At 37.7% G+C, this 19295-nt stretch overlaps 1 protein-coding gene across 3 annotated transcripts in view; it reads right to left on the bottom strand.

Annotated features, from left to right (window-relative positions):
* XRN1 (5'-3' exoribonuclease 1) overlaps positions 1-19295 on the bottom strand; it is a 168813-nt gene that overhangs the window by 137604 nt on the left and 11914 nt on the right. For all 3 annotated transcript variants that reach the window (XM_019753579.3, XM_019753581.3, XM_019753580.3), the window contains exons 3-6: positions 16550-16647; positions 15527-15636; positions 15314-15424; positions 13794-13876 (exon numbers count right to left, since the gene is read on the bottom strand). In XM_019753579.3, the coding sequence (XP_019609138.3) occupies positions 13794-13876; positions 15314-15424; positions 15527-15636; positions 16550-16647 (402 nt within the window). The remainder of the gene's footprint in view (positions 1-13793; positions 13877-15313; positions 15425-15526; positions 15637-16549; positions 16648-19295) is intronic.

The raw sequence follows: 19295 nt of genomic DNA, 5'->3' as shown, positions 1-19295 counted from the left end.
AAAACCAAACCAGTATTACAAGAAATGTTAAAGGGACTTCTTTAAGAAGAAGAAGAAAAAAAATAAAAAATATGAATAACTAAATGGCAATAACTGCATATCTATCAACAATTACTTTAAATGTAAATGGATTAGATGCTCCAATCAAAAGACATAGGGTGGCTAAAAGATAAGAAAACAAAAATCCTTATTCATGCTGCCTAAAAGAGACTCACTTCAGATCAAAAGACACAGAGACTGAAAGTGCTGGAAAAAGATATTTCAGGAAAATGGAAACAACAAAACACATGGGGTAGCAATACTTACACGAGATAAAACAGACTTTAAAACAAAGGCTATAACAAGAGACAAAGAAGGACCCCATAATCCCACTTCTGGGTATTTATCCAAGGAAACCCAATACACTACTTTAGAGGGACATGTGCATCTATTTGTTCATGATAGCATTGTTTACAATAACCAAGGTATGGAGGCAGCCTGGGTGCCCATCAATGGAAGAATGGATCAGGAAGAGGTGGTATATATATATACAATGGAATATTATTCAGTCATAAAAAGAAAGAACTCTTGCCATCTGCAACAACAGGGATGGATCTATAAGGTACTGTGTTGACTGGAGTAAGTCAGACAGAGAAAGACAAATGACATGTGATTTCACTTATCTGTGGAATCCAAAGAACAAAATAAACAGAAACAAGCTCAGAGATACAGAGAACACACTGATGATTGCCAGATGGGAGGAGGGTTGGTGGGATGGTTGAATAAGGGAAAGGGATTAAAAAGTACAAATTGGTAGTTACAAAATAGTCATGGGGATGTGAAGTATAGCATAAGGAATGTAGTCAATAATATTGTAATATGTATGGTGTCAGGTGGGTACTAGACTTATGGGGAGGATCACTTCATTAGTTACATAAATGTCTAATCATTATATTGTATACCTAAAACTGATATAATATCAGTCAACTGTCAACTGTAATTGAAAAATAAAAAAAATTATTTTAAAGAAAAAGCACCCAAATTGGGAAAGAAGTATAAGTATCTCTATTTACAGATGGCATAATTCCATATATATATAATTCCACAGAATCTACAATAAAGCTACTAAAGCTAAAAAAATGAATTCAGCATAGCCGCAGATGAACACACAAAAATCAATTGTGTTTTATACACTAGCAACAAAGAACCTAAAGATAAAATTAAGAAACAATTCTATTTATAATACCACCCAAAAGAATAAAACACTTAGCAATAAACTTGACCAAGGAGGCAAAAGAAAATAAAAAATAGGCATGAAACCAAACTCATATATAGAGAGAACAGATTGATGGTTCCCAGGGGTGGAGGGCAGAGGGTCAGTAAAATGGGTGAAGGTGGTCAAAAGGTACGAATTCCAGTTATAAGTTAAGTAAGTCCTGGGGATGTAATGAACAGCATGGTGACTATACAATTTTTTTAGTTTTTAAATAAAAGGGGAAAAAAAGGTGGCAAAAGACTTGTACATTAAAATTATAAAACGCTGCTGAAAGAATTAAAGAAGACATCCCGTGTTAATGGATTGGAAGACTTAATTTCAAAATGTAAATACTATACAAAGGAATCTGTCATCTCTATCAAAATCCCAAGCATTTTTTTTTTTCCAAATCCTTGGGATTTTGATAGAGATGACAGATTCCTTTGTATAGTATTTACATTTTGAAATTGGCCACAACAGCGCAACTAAAGATACTCATGAAAGAGGACTTCCAGAACTGCTTCAGAAAGTGGCAAGAACAATGGGATAAGTGTACTCAAAGTGAGGAGGAGTATTTTGAAGGGGATTAATGGCAATGTGTCCTTTATTGTAATAATTTTTTTTTTATTTAAACATTCACTGTGTTATTTGATCGTATCTCATAAGTTTTGAAGTCAGGAAGGGCGGGACCTCCAACGTTGTTCTTCTTTTTCAAGATTATTTGGCTATTAAGGGTCTCCTGAGATTAACTATTTTTAGGATAGATTTTTATTTTTTGAAAAAAAAGGGAAAAATGGCGGCGTGAGGTGAGCCTCTGTAAAGCTCCCCTGGAATTTACAACGAATCGAACAACAAAAACTCCACAAAGGACTCCCTGCACAGCACACAGGCAACATGAAGAGGCCCACTACCGACTGAAATCACCTACAGGTGGGAGATTCGCGCGAGTGGAGGGAGGAGGAAACGGAGAAGTGCGCGGAGACGGAGCCGCGCGGGCGCAGGACGCAGACCTAGCTCAGTGTGCCGAGCTCGCTGCTTCCTGGAACCACCGCAGCTGCGGGAGAGGGAAGAACTCGGACTGCTAGGGCTCCGCCAGGGCTCCACAGGGCTGAGGGGACAGCATATAACACGGCTGAACCCAACGCTCACGGCAGAGACCTCGGAGAAAAGACTGAGGGAAAAAGGCTGAAAACGGTGGTTTAAGCCCGCACTGCCGAGCAGAGAACGGAGCCTTAGGCACTGAGACTGGCCGCCCCCTCCCTCCCCTCCCAGAGCTCGCCCCGCCCCCACCTGCCCGGTGCTAAAAGCGAAACAGTAGCAGTGTCAGATCAAAACAACAGAAAATTTGCTGTTTTGAGAACTGTGGACTGCAAACACAATTTCACAGCCCAACTAGTTCCAGCAAAGGGGAGAGAGCTGTGGAAGCAGGACGGGCTGTGGTGGTGGTTGCCGCCATTGCTCTGGGCCACCTCTCACAACTCACCCCGCCCCTGACCCCACCTATCTGGGCGGATCCCTGCAGGAGTAAACAGAACTGCTGAAACCTACGGTCTCTGAATCAGGAGCTGGAAGAGCTTTGGAACATCAAAAGCTCTCCGCATACCCACCGGGACACTGCGCCCTGTGACCTAGACGAACTATTAACAGAGGAGAAGCCCGTCTCCCAGGGAATCCCCCCATTGTGTGAGAAGTTGGAATAGTGCAGAGAAAACATAGCACTACTGTGTGGGAGAAGGAAAATAAGTTGCAGTTGGAGAAATAATAAAACATTCTACCAACAAGTACTGGCAAACAAAAGAAAGACCGCTTTCTATCAACCTGTTGCAGAAGCCACTCCTGTAGATGTCTAGGAAGAGAAATAGTAAACCAGTAATCGCCATGAATAACCAAGGCAACAAGATAACTCAGAAAGAAAGTGAAAAATCTCCAGAGAAGGCACTTAAAGATACAGAAATATGTGACTTAAATGACAGAGAATTCAAGATTGCAGTTCTGAAAAAACTCAACGAGATACAAGAAAACACAGATAGGCAGTTAAAGGAACTCAGAAACTCAATCAAAGAACAGCATGAGCATTTTACGAAAGAGATTGAAATCTTAAAAAAGAACCAAATAGAATTTCTGGAGATTAAGAACTCAATAGAAGAAATTAAGAATGAAATAACCAGCTTAGGTAGTAGAGTTGACCAGATGGAGGAAAGAGTCAGTGACATCGAAGATAGAAACCTGGAAATGACACAGAGAGAAGAAGAAAGAGACTTGAGACTTAAAAGAAATGAAAGAACTCTACAAGAACTTTCTGACTCCATCAGAAAGAGCAATATAAGAATAATGGGCATACCAGAAGGAGAAGAAAGAGAGAAGGGAACAGAGAATATATTCAAACAAATTGTCGATGAGAACTTCCCAAATTTGTGGACAGAACTGGACCCTCGAATCCAAGAAGCAAATAGAACACCTAGTTACCTCAATCCCAACAGACCTTCTCCAAGGCACATTGTATTGAAGCTGTCTAAAATCAACGACAAAGAAAGAATCCTCAAGGCAGCCAGGGAAAAGAAGACAGTAACTTACAAAGGAAAGCCCATTAGATTATCATCAGATTTTTCAGCAGAAACTCTACAAGCCAGGAGGGAGTGGAACCAAATATTCAAACTATTGAAAGAGAGAAATCATGAGCCAAGAATAATATATCCAGCAAAGATATCCTTTAGATATGAAGGAGGAATAAAGACCTTTCCAGACATACAGAAGCTGAGGGAATTTTCTAATACACGACCTGCACTACAAGAAATACTAAAGGAGGCTATTCGACCACCATCAACAGGGACAATTTGTGGCAACCAAAACTCAAAAAGGGGGAGAGTAAAGGCCTGAACCGGAATATGGGAATGGAGAGAGTAAGCGTGCTGAAGATAATGGAATACTCTAAATATCAAACTTTCTTTTACATAAACTTAAGGGTAACCACTCAAAAAAAATCCAGAACTGAAATATATACTGAAATAAGAGAAGAAACAGAGGGAAACATCATAGAATACCACCACACAGAAATAATAGACAACAACAAAAAGGCAAAGAAACAATGGAGACACAGCCTTAACAGAAAACTAAAGATAGAATGACAGGAAATCCTCACATATCAATAATCACCCTAAATGTAAATGGACTGAACTCACCAATAAAAAGGCACAGAGTAGCAGATTGGATCAAAAAACTAAACCCAACCATATGCTGTCTCCAAGAGACACATCTCAGCTACAAGGACAAGCACAGACTCAAAGTGAAAGGGTGGAAATTGACACTCCAAGCAAATGGTACCCAGAGAAAATCAGGTGTAGCCATAATGATATCAGATGAAACAGACTTCAAGGTGAAAAAGATAACAAGAGATAAAGATGGACATTTCATAATGGTGAAGGGGACTGTACAACAAGAAGACATAACAGTCATCAATATTTATGCCCCCAATCAGGGAGCACCGAAATACACCAAGCAACTACTAACAGAACTAAAGGGAGAAATTGACCAAAACACAATTATACTAGGGGACTTAAATACATCATTGACAGCTATGGATAGATCATCCAAACAGAAAATAAATAACGAAATAGTAGCCCTAAATGACACATTAGATGAAATGGACATAATTGACATTTATAGAGCACTTCATCCTAAAACATCAGACTATACATTCTTTTCTGGTGTACACGGAACATTCTCAAGGATAGATCATATATTGGGACATAAAATCAGTCTCAACAAATTTAAGAAGATTGAAATCATACCATGCATATTCTCTGATCACAAGGCTTTGAAATTGGATATCAACTGTAAAAAGAAAGCGGGAAAAAACACAAATACATGGAGATTAAACAACATACTTTTAAAGAAGGACTGGGTCAAAGAAGAAATTAGAGAAGAGATCAAAAGATACATAGAAACAAATGACAATGAAAATACATCCTACCAAAATTTCTGGGATGCAGCGAAAGCAGTTTTAAGAGGGAAATTTATCTCATTACAGGCCTATCTCAAGAAACAAGAAAACTCCCAAATAAATAACCTCATGTTACACCTTAAAGAACTAGAAAAAGAAGAACAAGTGACACCCAAGGTCAGCAGAAGAAAGGAAATAACAAAAATTAGAGCAGAACTAAATGAAATAGAGAACAAAAAGACAATAGAAAAAATTAATGTGACAAAGAGCTGGTTCTTTGAAAAGATTAACAAAATTGACAAACCCTTGGCTAGACTTACTAAGAAAAAAAGAGAGAAGACACTGATTAACAAAATCAGAAACATAAAAGGGGAAGTTATCACGGACACCACAGAAATACAAAGGATCATCCAAGAATACTATGAAGGACTATATGCCACCAAATTCAACAACCTAGAAGAAATGGACAAGTTCTTAGAAACATATAGCCTTCCAAGGCTGAACCATGAAGAACTGGAAAATCTAAACAGACCGATCACCAGGAACGAAATTGAATCAGTCATCCAAAACCTTCCCAAAAGCAAAAGTCCGGGACCAGATGGCTTCACTAGTGAATTCTACCAAACCTTCAAAGAGGATCTAATACCAATTCTGCACAAACTCTTCCAAAAAATTGAAGAAGAGACAGTACTTCCTAACTCATTTTATGAGGCCAACATTACCCTGATACCAAAACCTGGTAAGGACAGCACAAAAAAAGAGAACTACAGACCAATATCTCTAATGAATACCGATGCAAAAATCCTAAATAAAATTCTAGCAAATCGAATACAACAATGCATTAAAAAGATTATTCATCACGACCAAGTGGGGTTCATCCCCGGGGCACAAGGATGGTTCAACATCCGCAAATCCATCAATGTGATACATCACATAAACAAAATAAAGGACAAAAATCATATGATTATATCAATTGATGCAGAAAAAGCATTTGACAAGATACAACATCCATTTATGATTAAAACACTTAATAAAATAGGTATAGAAGGAAAATACCTTAACATAATAAACGCCATATATGACAAGCCCTCTGCTAATCTCATAATTAATGGAGAAAAACTGAAGCCCTTTGCTCTACGTTCAGGAACACGACAGGGATGTCCCCTATCACCTCTGCTTTTCAACATAGTGTTGGAAGTCCTTGCCAGAGCAATCAGGCAAGAGAAAGAAATAAAAGGCATCCAAATTGGGAATGAAGAAGTTAAATTATCACTCTTTGCAGATGACATGATGCTATATATAGAAAACCCTAAAGACTCCACCAAAAAGCTACTAGAAACAATCAACGAATACAGTAAAGTTGCCGGCTACAAAATCAACGCACAAAAGTCCATTGCCTTCCTATATACTAACAATGAAATCTCAGAAAAAGAAATACAAAAAACAATTCCTTTTGCAATTGCAGCAAAAAGAATAAAATACCTAGGAATAAACTTAACCAAGGATGTGAAAGACCTATATGCTGAAAACTATAAGACATTTTTGAAAGAAATTGAAGAAGACACAAAGAAATGGAAAGACATTCCATGCTCATGGATTGGAAGAATCAACATAGTTAAAATGGCCATATTACCCAAAGCAATATACAGATTCAATGCAATCCCCATCAAAATCCCAATGGCATATTTTAAAGAAATAGAACAAAAAATCATCAGATTTGTTTGGAACCACAAAAGACCCCGAATAGCCAAAGCAATCTTAAGAAAAAAGAACTATAATGGAGGTATCACACTTCCTGACTTTGGCCTGTACTACAGGGCCACAATAATCAAAACAGCATGGTATTGGCAGAAAAACAGACACATAGACCAATGGAATAGAATTGAGAACCCAGAAATAAAACCACATAAATATGGACAGATAATTTTTGACAAAGAAGCTAAAAACATACAATGGAGCAAAGACAGCCTCTTCAATAAATGGTGCTGGGAGAATTGGATAGCCACGTGCAAAAGAATGAAACTGGACTGCTATTTGTCGCCATGTACCAAAGTCAATTCAAAATGGATCAAAGACTTAAGCATAAGACCTGACACAATAAACTGCATAGAAGAAAACATAGGTACTAAACTTATGGACCTTGGGTTCAAAGAGCATTTTATGAACTTGACTCCAAAGGCAATGGAAGTAAAAGCTAAAATAAACGAATGGGACTATATGAAACTTAAAAGCTTCTGCACAGCAAAAGAAACCATTGACAAAATAAAGAGGCCACCAACTGAATGGGAGAAGATTTTTGCTAACAGTGCCTCCGATAAGGGGCTAGTATCCAGAATATACAAGGAACTCGTGCAACTCAACAACAAAAAAACAAACAACCCAATTGAAAAATGGGCAGAGGACTTGAAGAGACATTTCTCCAAAGAGGACATACAAATGGCAAATAGACATATGAAAAAATGCTCAACATCACTAATCATCAGAGAAATGCAAATCAAAACCACAATGAGATATCACCTCACCCCAGTCAGAATGGCTATCATCAACAAGACAAATAGTAACAAATGTTGGAGAGGTTGTGGAGAAAAAGGAACACTCATACACTGTTGGTGGGAATGCAGACTGGTGCAGCCGTTATGGAAGGCAGTGTGGAGGTTCCTCAAAGAATTACGAATAGAATTGCCGTATGACCCAGCAATCCCTCTCCTGGGTATCTACCCAAAAAATCTGAAAACATTTAGAGATAAAGACACGTGTGCTCCAATGTTCATTGCAGCTTTGTTTATGGTGGCCAAGACATGGAAACAACCAAAATGTCCTTCGATAGATGAATGGATAAAGAAGTTGTGGTACATATACACAATGGAATACTATTCGGCAGTGAGAAAAGATGATATAGGAACATTTGTGACAACATGGATGGATCTTGAGAGAGTAATGCTGAGCGAAACAAGTCAGACAGAAAAAGCAGAGAACCATGTGATTTCACTGATATGTGGTATATAAACCAAAAACAACAAAAGAACAAGACAAACAAATGAGAAACAGAAACTCATAGACACGGACAATAGTTTAGTGGTTGCCAGAGGGTAGGGGGGTGGGGGTGGGGTGGGGGGGGAGGTGAGGGTAAGGGGATCGAATATATGGTGATGGAAGAACTGACTCTGGGTGATGAACATACAATGGGATTTATAGATGATGTAATACAGAATTGTACACCTGAAATCTATGTAATTTTACTAACAATTGTCACCCCAATAAATTTAATTAAAAAAAAAAAAAATGCTTGGGATTTTGATAGAGATGACAGATTCCTTTGTATAGTATTTACATTTTGAAATTAAGTCTTCCAATCCATTAACACGGGATGTCTTCTTTAATTCTTTCAGCAGCGTTTTATAATTTTAATGTACAAGTCTTTTGCCACCTTTTTTTCCCCTTTTATTTAAAAACTAAAAAAATTGTATAGTCACCATGCTGTTCATTACATCCCCAGGACTTACTTAACTTATAACTGGAATTCGTACCTTTTGACCACCTTCACCCATTTTACTGACCCTCAGCCCTCCACCCCTGGGAACCATCAATCTGTTCTCTCTATATATGAGTTTGGTTTCATGCCTATTTTTTATTTTCTTTTGCCTCCTTGGTCAAGTTTATTGCTAAGTGTTTTATTCTTTTGGGTGGTATTATAAATAGAATTGTTTCTTAATTTTATCTTTAGGTTCTTTGTTGCTAGTGTATAAAACACAATTGATTTTTGTGTGTTCATCTGCGGCTATGCTGAATTCATTTTTTTAGCTTTAGTAGCTTTATTGTAGATTCTGTGGAATTATATATATATGGAATTATGCCATCTGTAAATAGAGATACTTATACTTCTTTCCCAATTTGGGTGCTTTTTCTTTAAAATAATTTTTTTTATTTTTCAATTACAGTTGACAGTTGACTGATATTATATCAGTTTTAGGTATACAATATAATGATTAGACATTTATGTAACTAATGAAGTGATCCTCCCCATAAGTCTAGTACCCACCTGACACCATACATATTACAATATTATTGACTACATTCCTTATGCTATACTTCACATCCCCATGACTATTTTGTAACTACCAATTTGTACTTTTTAATCCCTTTCCCTTATTCAACCATCCCACCAACCCTCCTCCCATCTGGCAATCATCAGTGTGTTCTCTGTATCTCTGAGCTTGTTTCTGTTTATTTTGTTCTTTGGATTCCACAGATAAGTGAAATCACATGTCATTTGTCTTTCTCTGTCTGACTTACTCCAGTCAACACAGTACCTTATAGATCCATCCCTGTTGTTGCAGATGGCAAGAGTTCTTTCTTTTTATGACTGAATAATATTCCATTGTATATATATATACCACCTCTTCCTGATCCATTCTTCCATTGATGGGCACCCAGGCTGCCTCCATACCTTGGTTATTGTAAACAATGCTATCATGAACAAATAGATGCACATGTCCCTCTAAAGTAGTGTATTGGGTTTCCTTGGATAAATACCCAGAAGTGGGATTATGGGGTCCTTCTTTGTCTCTTGTTATAGCCTTTGTTTTAAAGTCTGTTTTATCTCGTGTAAGTATTGCTACCCCATGTGTTTTGTTGTTTCCATTTTCCTGAAATATCTTTTTCCAGCACTTTCAGTCTCTGTGTCTTTTGATCTGAAGTGAGTCTCTTTTAGGCAGCATGAATAAGGATTTTTGTTTTCTTATCTTTTAGCCACCCTATGTCTTTTGATTGGAGCATCTAATCCATTTACATTTAAAGTAATTGTTGATAGATATGCAGTTATTGCCATTTAGTTATTCATATTTTTTATTTTTTTTCTTCTTCTTCTTAAAGAAGTCCCTTTAACATTTCTTGTAATACTGGTTTGGTTCTTATCTGAGAAGCTCTTTATCTGTCTTTTAATTCTAAACGATAGCTTTGCTGGGTAGAGTAGTCTTGGTTGTAGGTCATCACTTATCCACTCTGAATATTTCATGCCAATCCCTTCTGGCCTGCAAAGTTTCTGTTGAGAAATCAGCTTATAGTCTTATGGGAGCTCCCTTGTAGGTAATTAACTGCTTTTCTCTTGCTGCTTTTAAGATTCTCTTTGTCTTTAAGCTTTGGTATTTTAATTATAACATATCTTGGTGTGGACCTCTTTGAGTTCATCTTGTTTGGACTCTCTTGCTTCCTGGACTTGTATGTCTATTTCCTTCACCAGGGTAGGGAAGTTTTCTGTCATTATTTCTTCAAATAGTTTCTCAATCTCTTGTTCTCTCTCTCTTCTCGTACTGGTACGGCTATTATGTGAATGTTGGTATACTTGATGTTGTCCCAGATGCCCCTTAAACTACTCTAATTTTTTTTGGATTCTCTTTTCTTTTTGTTGTTCTGTTTGGATGTTTACTACCTTATCTCCTAAATCACTGATTCAGTCCTCTGCATCTTCTGATCTACTGTTGATTCCCTCTAATGTATTCTTCATTTCAGTTATTCTAGTCTTTATTTCTGACTGATTCTTTTTTATGTTTTCTATCTCCATTTTTATGTTTCCTATGTCTTTGTTGAAGTTCTCCCTGAGATCATTGAGCATCTTTATAACCAGTATTTGGAACTCTGCATCCAGGAGATTGCTTGTCTCCATTTTGTTTTTAGTTCATTTTCTGGAGCTTTGTTCTGTTCTTTCATTTGAGACATGTTTATTTGTCTCCCCATTTTGGCTGCCTCCCTGTGTTTGTTTCTATGTAGTAAGTAGGGCTGCTAAGTCTTCCAGTCTTAGTAGAGTGACTTTATGTTGTTACTTTATGTTGTTAGTGTCCTGAGGCCCAGTGGCACGGTCTCCCTCATCACCTGAGCCAGGTGCTCCAGGTTTGTCTGTTGTGTGGGTCATGTATGTCTTCCTGTTGTAATTGAGCCGTGGTTGCTGTTTGCATGTTAATGGGAGGGATTGACCGTCAGGCTGATTGGTTGTGAGGACTGACTTTGACTACAGTGGAGGAGCTGTTGTGCAGGGACTGACCTAAAGATCTGGATTCACTTTAGCAGGCTCTGGTGCCTGTTTTGTCTGCCTGTGGGTGTGTTGTTTATAGAGGTGGTTGGGTGGAGCTCTGGTGTGGTCTGAAATTGGCCACTGGTTCTGGGGCCTCTTGGGAGGTGCTCTGGTGCAGGCTAAGGTCAGCTACTGCTTGTGCCCCACCCCAGGCCACTTGGTATGAGCTACAAAGTGATCTGCAGATGGTTGCCACTTGTGCTGGGCTTAGAGGTGCTTGGGAGAGGCTAAGCAGTGAAATTAGGGCAGCTGCTGCTAGTTCTAGGCTTGGAGCTGCTGAGCAAGAGGTAAGGGGCACACCAAAGGCCAGATGCTGCTTGTTTGGGTTTTGTGAATCTTTGAGAGATTTTAGGAAAGACCACAGCATGACCCAAGACAGGCCGTTTGTATGGAAAAGCCACAGGAAGTGGTTTGCAGGTGAGCCAGCAAGTTGGGTGGGGTGGGGTGGGGTCTCGGAATCATTAGGGCAGGGTGAAGTGGGGATAGTTAAGTAAATGGAGACTCAGACACGGTGCCCACTTGCATGTGCAGACTGGGTGCTGAGAGGGCTCAACAAAGGAACAATGGCCTCTGCCAGCATTTCTGTCTGGGAGAAAGCTGTTCCTCCAGCCCTCACTCTGAAGCCAGACTATTCATTTTCTCCCTGTATGACCCAGGTGCCTTTTGAGCTCTTTTTCCACTGCTGCAGCACAGAGTGAGTGAGCCCACCAGCAAGTAATTCCATACTTTAAGAGGACCACCTGAGGTTCCTGCAGCCCTCCGTCTCACTCAGCCACAATCTTCACTGGTTTTCGCAGCCAGAAGTTCTAGGGACTTCTCTTCCTGGCACTGGAACCCTGGGCTGGAGAACCTGGTCTGGGGCTAAGACCCTTCACTTCTTAGACAGGACCTCAGCAGCCAAGTTATCTCTCCCTATTCTCACTTGCCACATATGAGTGTGGGACCAACCCATTCCGGGTCTCTGCCCCTCTAACCAGTCTCGAGGTGGCTTCTTCTTTATATCCTTAGTTGTAGGACTTCTGTTTAGCTGCACTTCAGGTGATTCTCGACAATGGTTGTTCTGTAGTTTAGTTGTGATTTTAATGCAGTTATTAGAGGAGGCAATTACAGTGTTTACCTACTCCACCATCCTGACTGGAAGCGCAATTTAGATGCTTTTTATTTGTCATCTTGTTTAAGTGCCCTGGTTAGGACTTCTGGTATAATGTTGAATAGTTGAAGTGACAGTGGGCATCCTTGTCTTGTTCACAATCTTAGAAAGCTTTCATTCTTTCACCATTGAGTATGATGTTTGCTCAGGGTGTTTGATAAATTTCCTTTATCATATTGACTTTGGAGAAGAGCCAGAATTCGCACGGTGCCAGATGCAGTAAGATGGATGAGGACACACCATGTTTTTATTTGACAGAAATTGCCATACCAGAAGCAATGTGTGACACGGAGCTTTTCTGTTGTGATCACAAAATATAATGAATGCTGCTGCCAAGTGCTAGCCAATGGAAAGGCAGGATCTTTAATACAGGAAGTGGCGCGACGAAACTTAGTAATAGTATGTGACAAGTTTCAACTTGTTTGGTGCAGTCAGTCAGGTGTGAGCTATGGCAGCGAGAAGATGTGTTTTAAAGTGTGCCATAAATCATTCTCCATCATGACAACGCTCCATGTCACACATTGCTTCTGGTACAGTAATTTCTGTCAAATAAAAACATTACAGTGTGTCCTCATCCACCTTATTCACTGGACCTGGCATTGTGCGACTCCTGGCTTTTTCCCAAAGTCAAAATGATTTAGGACATCGAGGCAGACACGACAGAGCAACTAAAGGCACTCAGGAAAGAGGACTTCCAGAATTGCTTCAGAAAGTGGGAAGAACAATGGGATAAGTGTGTCTGAAGCAAGGGGGAGTATTTTGAGGGGGGTTAATGGCAATGTGTCTTTTACTGCAATAATTTTTTTTTAATTTAAACACTCACCATATTGCTTGATCACACATTATACTATAAAGCTACAATAATGGAAATACTGTGGAACTTACATAATGACAGACATACAGACCAACAGAATAGACTACAGAGACCAGAAATAAACCCTTGCATATATGGTCAAGTAATTTTCAACCAGGGTGCCAAGACCATTCAATAGAGAAAAGATAATATTTTCAACAAATGGTGGGAAAACTGGATATCCACGTGCAAAAGAATGAAGTTGGACCCTTACCTTATACTATATAAAAAAATTAACTCAACATGGATCAAAAACTTAAATATAAGAGCTAAAGCTATAAAACTTTTAGAATAAAATGGGAAAAAGCTTTATGACATTGGATTTGGCAATGATTTCATGAACATTACACTAAAATTACAGGAAACAAAAGAAAAAATAGATCGGACTTCACCACAATTAAAAATTTTGTGTATGAAATGATATTATCAACAGTGAAAGAGCAATCCACAGAATGGAAGAAAATATTTACAGATCATATATTTGTTTAGGGATTACTATTTTTAATTTCATTTCTGTTTTTTCTTCAACATATATGCAGTATGATTTACCTTTGTGTCTTTTTGCCACCAAACCGAACCTCTTCTCTTAAAAGAGAGAAATGTGCCTCGTGACTTGTTAATCCAAGCATAATCTGTTGAAAAATGATTAAGAAATGTTTCTATTCTCATTTTATAGTATCAGGTTCACAAAGCAATCAAATAAAAATCATTTCTATATTAAGAATATGATTATTTAAGGAAAAGGAAGAAATTTATTGGCACAGTAAATATACAGATATCAAAAGAGGATCCATTTATAGGTATGAATGGGGTTAAGTGGATGCACTTTGCTAAGAAAAAAAATGTTTACCTTAGACACTCACATGACTTTTACAACCATCACTCTGCCCCCAAACAAAAAATTCCAGAAAACCATCTCTTGGTTTTCACACCTTTCTACCTGCCATGGGTGAATGGGTAAGAAATTAAAGGCAGCAGCTTATCCAATACCATGTTTCCCCGAAAATAAGACCTAGCTGGACAACCAGCTCTAATGCGTCTTTTGGAGCAAAAATTAATACAAGACCCGGTCTTATTTTACTATAAGATCAGGTATAATATAATATTAATATAATATATACTACTGGGTCTTATATCAATTTTTACTCCAAAAGATGCATTAGAGCTGATTGTTCGGCTAGGTCTTATTTTCAGGGAAACACAGTAGAAGAAAGTAGGACTCTTCTGGAGGCCAGGATACCTCTATTATGTAAAAACTCAGAAAAAGCTGGAAAAGGGCATTTTCAGTTAATCTTCTCACTTGGTATTCTAATACCCAAAGTAAGTTAATCTAGTAAGATATATCAACCAATTGCAATGTATATTGTTTATTTTATTTCAGTACCGATTCAAACAAAACAAATTGAAACATTTATGAAGCATTCAGGGAAATGAGAATACTAAATGGTTATATATTAAACAGTGACTGTTAATTTTCGTTTTATGTGGAATAACAGAGTTGTGTTTATTTGTTTTTTAAATAACACTCTCCCTTAGAGAAACATAAAATATTTATGGGTTAAATGACACAATGTCTGGGATATGTTTCAAGAATTCCGAGAAGTAGGAGAAAGGAGACAGATGGTTAGGGATAGAGGTGAAAATTATTTAAGGTGTATGAAGGACATGAGTTGGTTCATTACTTTTGTATATGTTTGAAATTTTTCATAATAAAAAAATTAAACCAAATCTAGTGAAGTTATTTCGATCATGGAGTTATCAAATCAGGTGGTATTCAAAGTCATGTATTAAACATGAGGGTAAAAAGGGCCCTCTACCTTACCCTCGGCAGATCATTTATAGTATTAGGGCCAGTCAGGATGTGAACAGTAATCACAGAGACCTAGTGATCATAACATATGGCAAAATAGCTCATTTTCCAATTGTTTTGGAAATGGCAGAAGTAGCAATCATTATTACGTCTCCAATATTTGTTTCCACAGCCAGAAATCTTCTTATAAAAAATTAACTCTCTTAAAAATTTAACTACAACAGCATAAGGTTATAATAGCAACAAATATTACACTTACCAAATCAGCATCTAAACCATAAAGACAGTGTCTGGTGTTGGGATCATGATCTGGTTTTGCTTTCTCAGATCTGATAAATTCCATGATTTTATGCTCTCCTTCTCCAGGAGTCTAAATACAATGTTTAAAATATATACACATATATATATGTTAATGTGATATGCATCAGAATACTAAATTTAAAGAAACCTCTTTAAATAAAACGATAATAACCTCATGGCCTGAGAAGTAGATGGTAACTCCTTGCCACGACTTGTCTGTAGAAATTTTCATATTTACAAAATACTTCAGATGTTCATGTAACCTGGCCATGAATTCAGTCCCTATAAATAAAAAGTTTTACAAAGTTAATCTGTGAGAGATATAAAAGTAGTGAGTTCCCAGTGACAACATGCAATTGGATCTGGGTGCCCAGGGTTAGCTAGGTGTAAGATCAAAGGTCAAAAGCTCTCGTGCTTCTCTAGAAAAGCAGGTAAATGTTGTACCTTTTCCTAGCACATATCACAACTGTTTCTAATTTCACTGGTTACCCTAAAATGAAGTTTATGTCACATAGGGAAATTCAGGGAATACTACTATTGCCACAGGACTATGCTTCAAATAATTTTTTTTAAATTTTTTTATTGGGGAACAGTGTGTTTTTCCAGGACACATTAGCTCCAAGTCACGTCATTGTTTTCAATATAGTTGTGGAAGGCACAGCATTCATTGCCATGCGGGAATCGAACCGGCAACCTTGGTTTTATGAGCACCATGCTCTAACCAATTGAGCCAACCAGCCGCCTGCTTCAAATACTTTCATACAAGGCCGAGTTACAACATTCTAATAAACCTCAATTTTCTATTTTCTCTGCTGGATTCTGAAGTTTTTTTTTTCAGGCATGCAATTTCAATCAGATTGCCCATAACAACAACAACAAAGGCAACTATCATTATTATTACTGTTAACCTGGAAAAATTATTACTAATCTGGAAACTGATTATGTTGACCATCTGGAAGCCCAGATGTATTCTGTGCATGTAGGAGAGTTCTGTCTATGGCTCCTCTTATCAACATCTGTAAATCCCTACAGCAGGTCTTCATAGGAGCACTTATGACCAAGATGACCAAACCATCTCATGAGAAGACACAACTGGAAAAATAAAGCAAATGGAATCCTAGGGACAAAATAAATAGAGGCTAAAAAAGAAAAATACATTTTAAAATATTTACATTTTAAAACTATCAGAATTTACCTGGTGTAATACAGTTGGAATCAAATCTGGCCTCTGTAGGAAGAATTTCTCCTTTTTCTATTGCTTTTTTTATTTTGTCTTCTGCCTCCTTTGCTGACCTTAAATGTTAAGGGAAAGAATATCTTAAACTTTCTGGAAAAAAGTAGAGATCTTTACATAAAGTAAACTGTTATTTAGATGTTTTTATAACTAAAATACTAATTCATCAATTTTTTTCTGTTTTTTACATTTTAAGATATTCTGTAAATGGTATTTTAATACATTTTTTATTTAGGATAGTTTTAAATTTCCAGAAAAGTTGCAAAGGTTCAAAACATAAGTTTTCAAATAATTATAATTGGTAAAGATGAGCCTCAGAATTGTTTGTTTTTATTTATTTAAAGAATTGAGTTTTTTTCAGAAAAGGACTATAGAAATAGAGCATTATCACAGCATAAAATTGACAGAACGTTACAAATACATATCATAAAGTAATTCCTTTCTTATCACAAGAACACAGCAAATTGATTCTAGAAACAAGCTAAAAGTATAGCATTAAACATTCATTATATATACACTTAACAACATCAAACAAGTATATTAAAATGATCTCTAAGAATATTAAATTATAAAATTGTAACATATATCTTTGGGTTTCCTCAGAAAAATGCAAAATGAAAGCTATGGACATTAATGGCATCAATTGGTAAAACCATCTTTTTTGCAGCAATAGGATTTACTAGGAAGAACCTAAGTTTCAGAGTCAGATGGGCGTAGGTTTGAAAACAGGCGCCCTAAGTACTGTCTGATTTCTCCCGTAATTCACTTTGGCACACCAGCATGCCACGTGGCGTCCAAGTGAGGAAGCTCTGCTTCACGTACGTTGTCTGCAGCCTTGTCACTAGGTCGATCCACTGCTCCCTGTGGAACTCTATTTCTGTGATCAACAAACTTTTCTTCAAATTTAACCCCACTCTCACCAACCTCTTCAATAAAACAAAAACTCTGAAGGTATCAATTCATTCGTAATCTCTCCAATGAAAGCCATTCTTTCCTTTTCTCCTCTATATCTTTGATTGAACAAAAGATTAATGTTACTATGTGGCAAGTTCTTGGATATAACAAAAGAGAAACTCTAATGAGGAGACAGAAAATGAAATAGCCATAATCTTTACTGTGGCTACGATGCTGAGAACATTTGGGACAGGCACAAGGTAAGACTATTAAAGTAATCTAGGTCAAAAATTCTGGTGGCCCAAGCTGAGATACTAGCAGTAAAGATGAAAAGAAGTAAGTAGATAGGACAAATTTAAGAGACTGGATAACTAGGACACAGATGTGAGGAATGAGGAAGAGGCAGAAGTCCAAATCATTCTTGGACTTTTGGTTGAGCAGCTATTTGCATGGTGTTGTAATTCACTGAAACAGGAAATGGAAGGCAGTTTTGAGGCAAAGATGAGTTCAGTTCTGAACACGTTAAATCTGAAATGTATTTATGGTAGCCCAGAGGTGTTTAGCAGGCATTTAAATATACAGGAGCTCTGGAGAGAGAGAGAGCTACCGGAAAGATAAATTTCAGAGTCATGAGTACAGATACAGTAATTGAAGTCATTGGATAAGATCACTCAGCACCTTGGACAGAAACTTAAGAAATATCAATATATTTAAGAAAAAGCAAAGAATATCATGTTTCCCGAAAATAAGACCTAGCCAACAAGTAGCTCTAATGTGTCTTTTGGAGCAAAAATTAATATAAGACCTGGTCTTATTTTACTATAAGACTGGGTATAATATAATAACATAATATAATGTAATATAATACTGGGTCTTATATTAATTTTTGCTCCAAAAGACGCATAGAGCTGATGGTCCAGCTAGGTCTTATTTTCAGGGAAACAGGGTAACAAAGAGACTAAGAAGGTGCAGTAAGAGTGTGGTTGCATGAAGGTCAAGGAAAGAATGTTCAAGAAACAAAGAATGAGCAACATGGTTAAAATACCGTAGATAAATGAAGTAATATAAAGAGAATTATTCTTTAAATTTAGCCATAAGGAGTCTATTTGTAATCTTGTAAGGAAGTTTCTGTGTATTGGTGCAGAAGAAAGCCAGATGGCAGATTTTAAGATGAGTAAGAGATGTGGAAAGATCATGATTAAAGCTTATGAATGGAGAAAACAGTCGCTGTGGAGAATGAGCTGATTGGCACTCGATGTGAGCACAGTACTCAGTAAACCCTTGGGATGGTTATGGTGAACTGGCCCTGATATTGATTCCTAGTTTGTCTTCTGATACTGGAGAGGTTGGAAAGCTGAAAAACTTAAACTCTCAAGATTTCCTGCAACTAGGTTTCTGGATATGACTTAGATTTTGTCAGTTAGGTGCCTCCATAAAAGGTTTGGAAGGTAGAAGTGTGGTAAAATCTTCATGACAGTAGAGGTACTGGGGCTGTGGGGTGTGTGTAGAGGAGACCTCAATATTCAGCAGCTTTGTAGATGCTGAGAAGTGAGGCGCAAGGCATCGTTTGTGCCGGGACAGATGGAGCAGGCACACAGGAGCTATGGAACTGACAGACACAGCGGTAGCTTCCTGACAACTGAATTTTATCTAAAGGGATGTACTCTGGGAGCCAACAGTTCAGGGAGTGGTTCGTTAAGCCCTGCACCACAGCTAAAGGAGTAAATTCCTGGAACCACCTGTCCTAGTGGGGCGTCTGAACCCCTCAACTTCTTAAATGTGGTAGTAACAGTGCCGTCTACCGGTGGATCAG

The sequence above is a fragment of the Rhinolophus sinicus genome, chromosome 17 (assembly GCF_057876585.1).
Source record: "Rhinolophus sinicus isolate RSI-liver-muscle chromosome 17, RSI-T2T, whole genome shotgun sequence".
NCBI lineage: Eukaryota > Metazoa > Chordata > Mammalia > Chiroptera > Rhinolophidae > Rhinolophus > Rhinolophus sinicus.
This window is presented reverse-complemented; position numbering and strand designations above follow the sequence as displayed.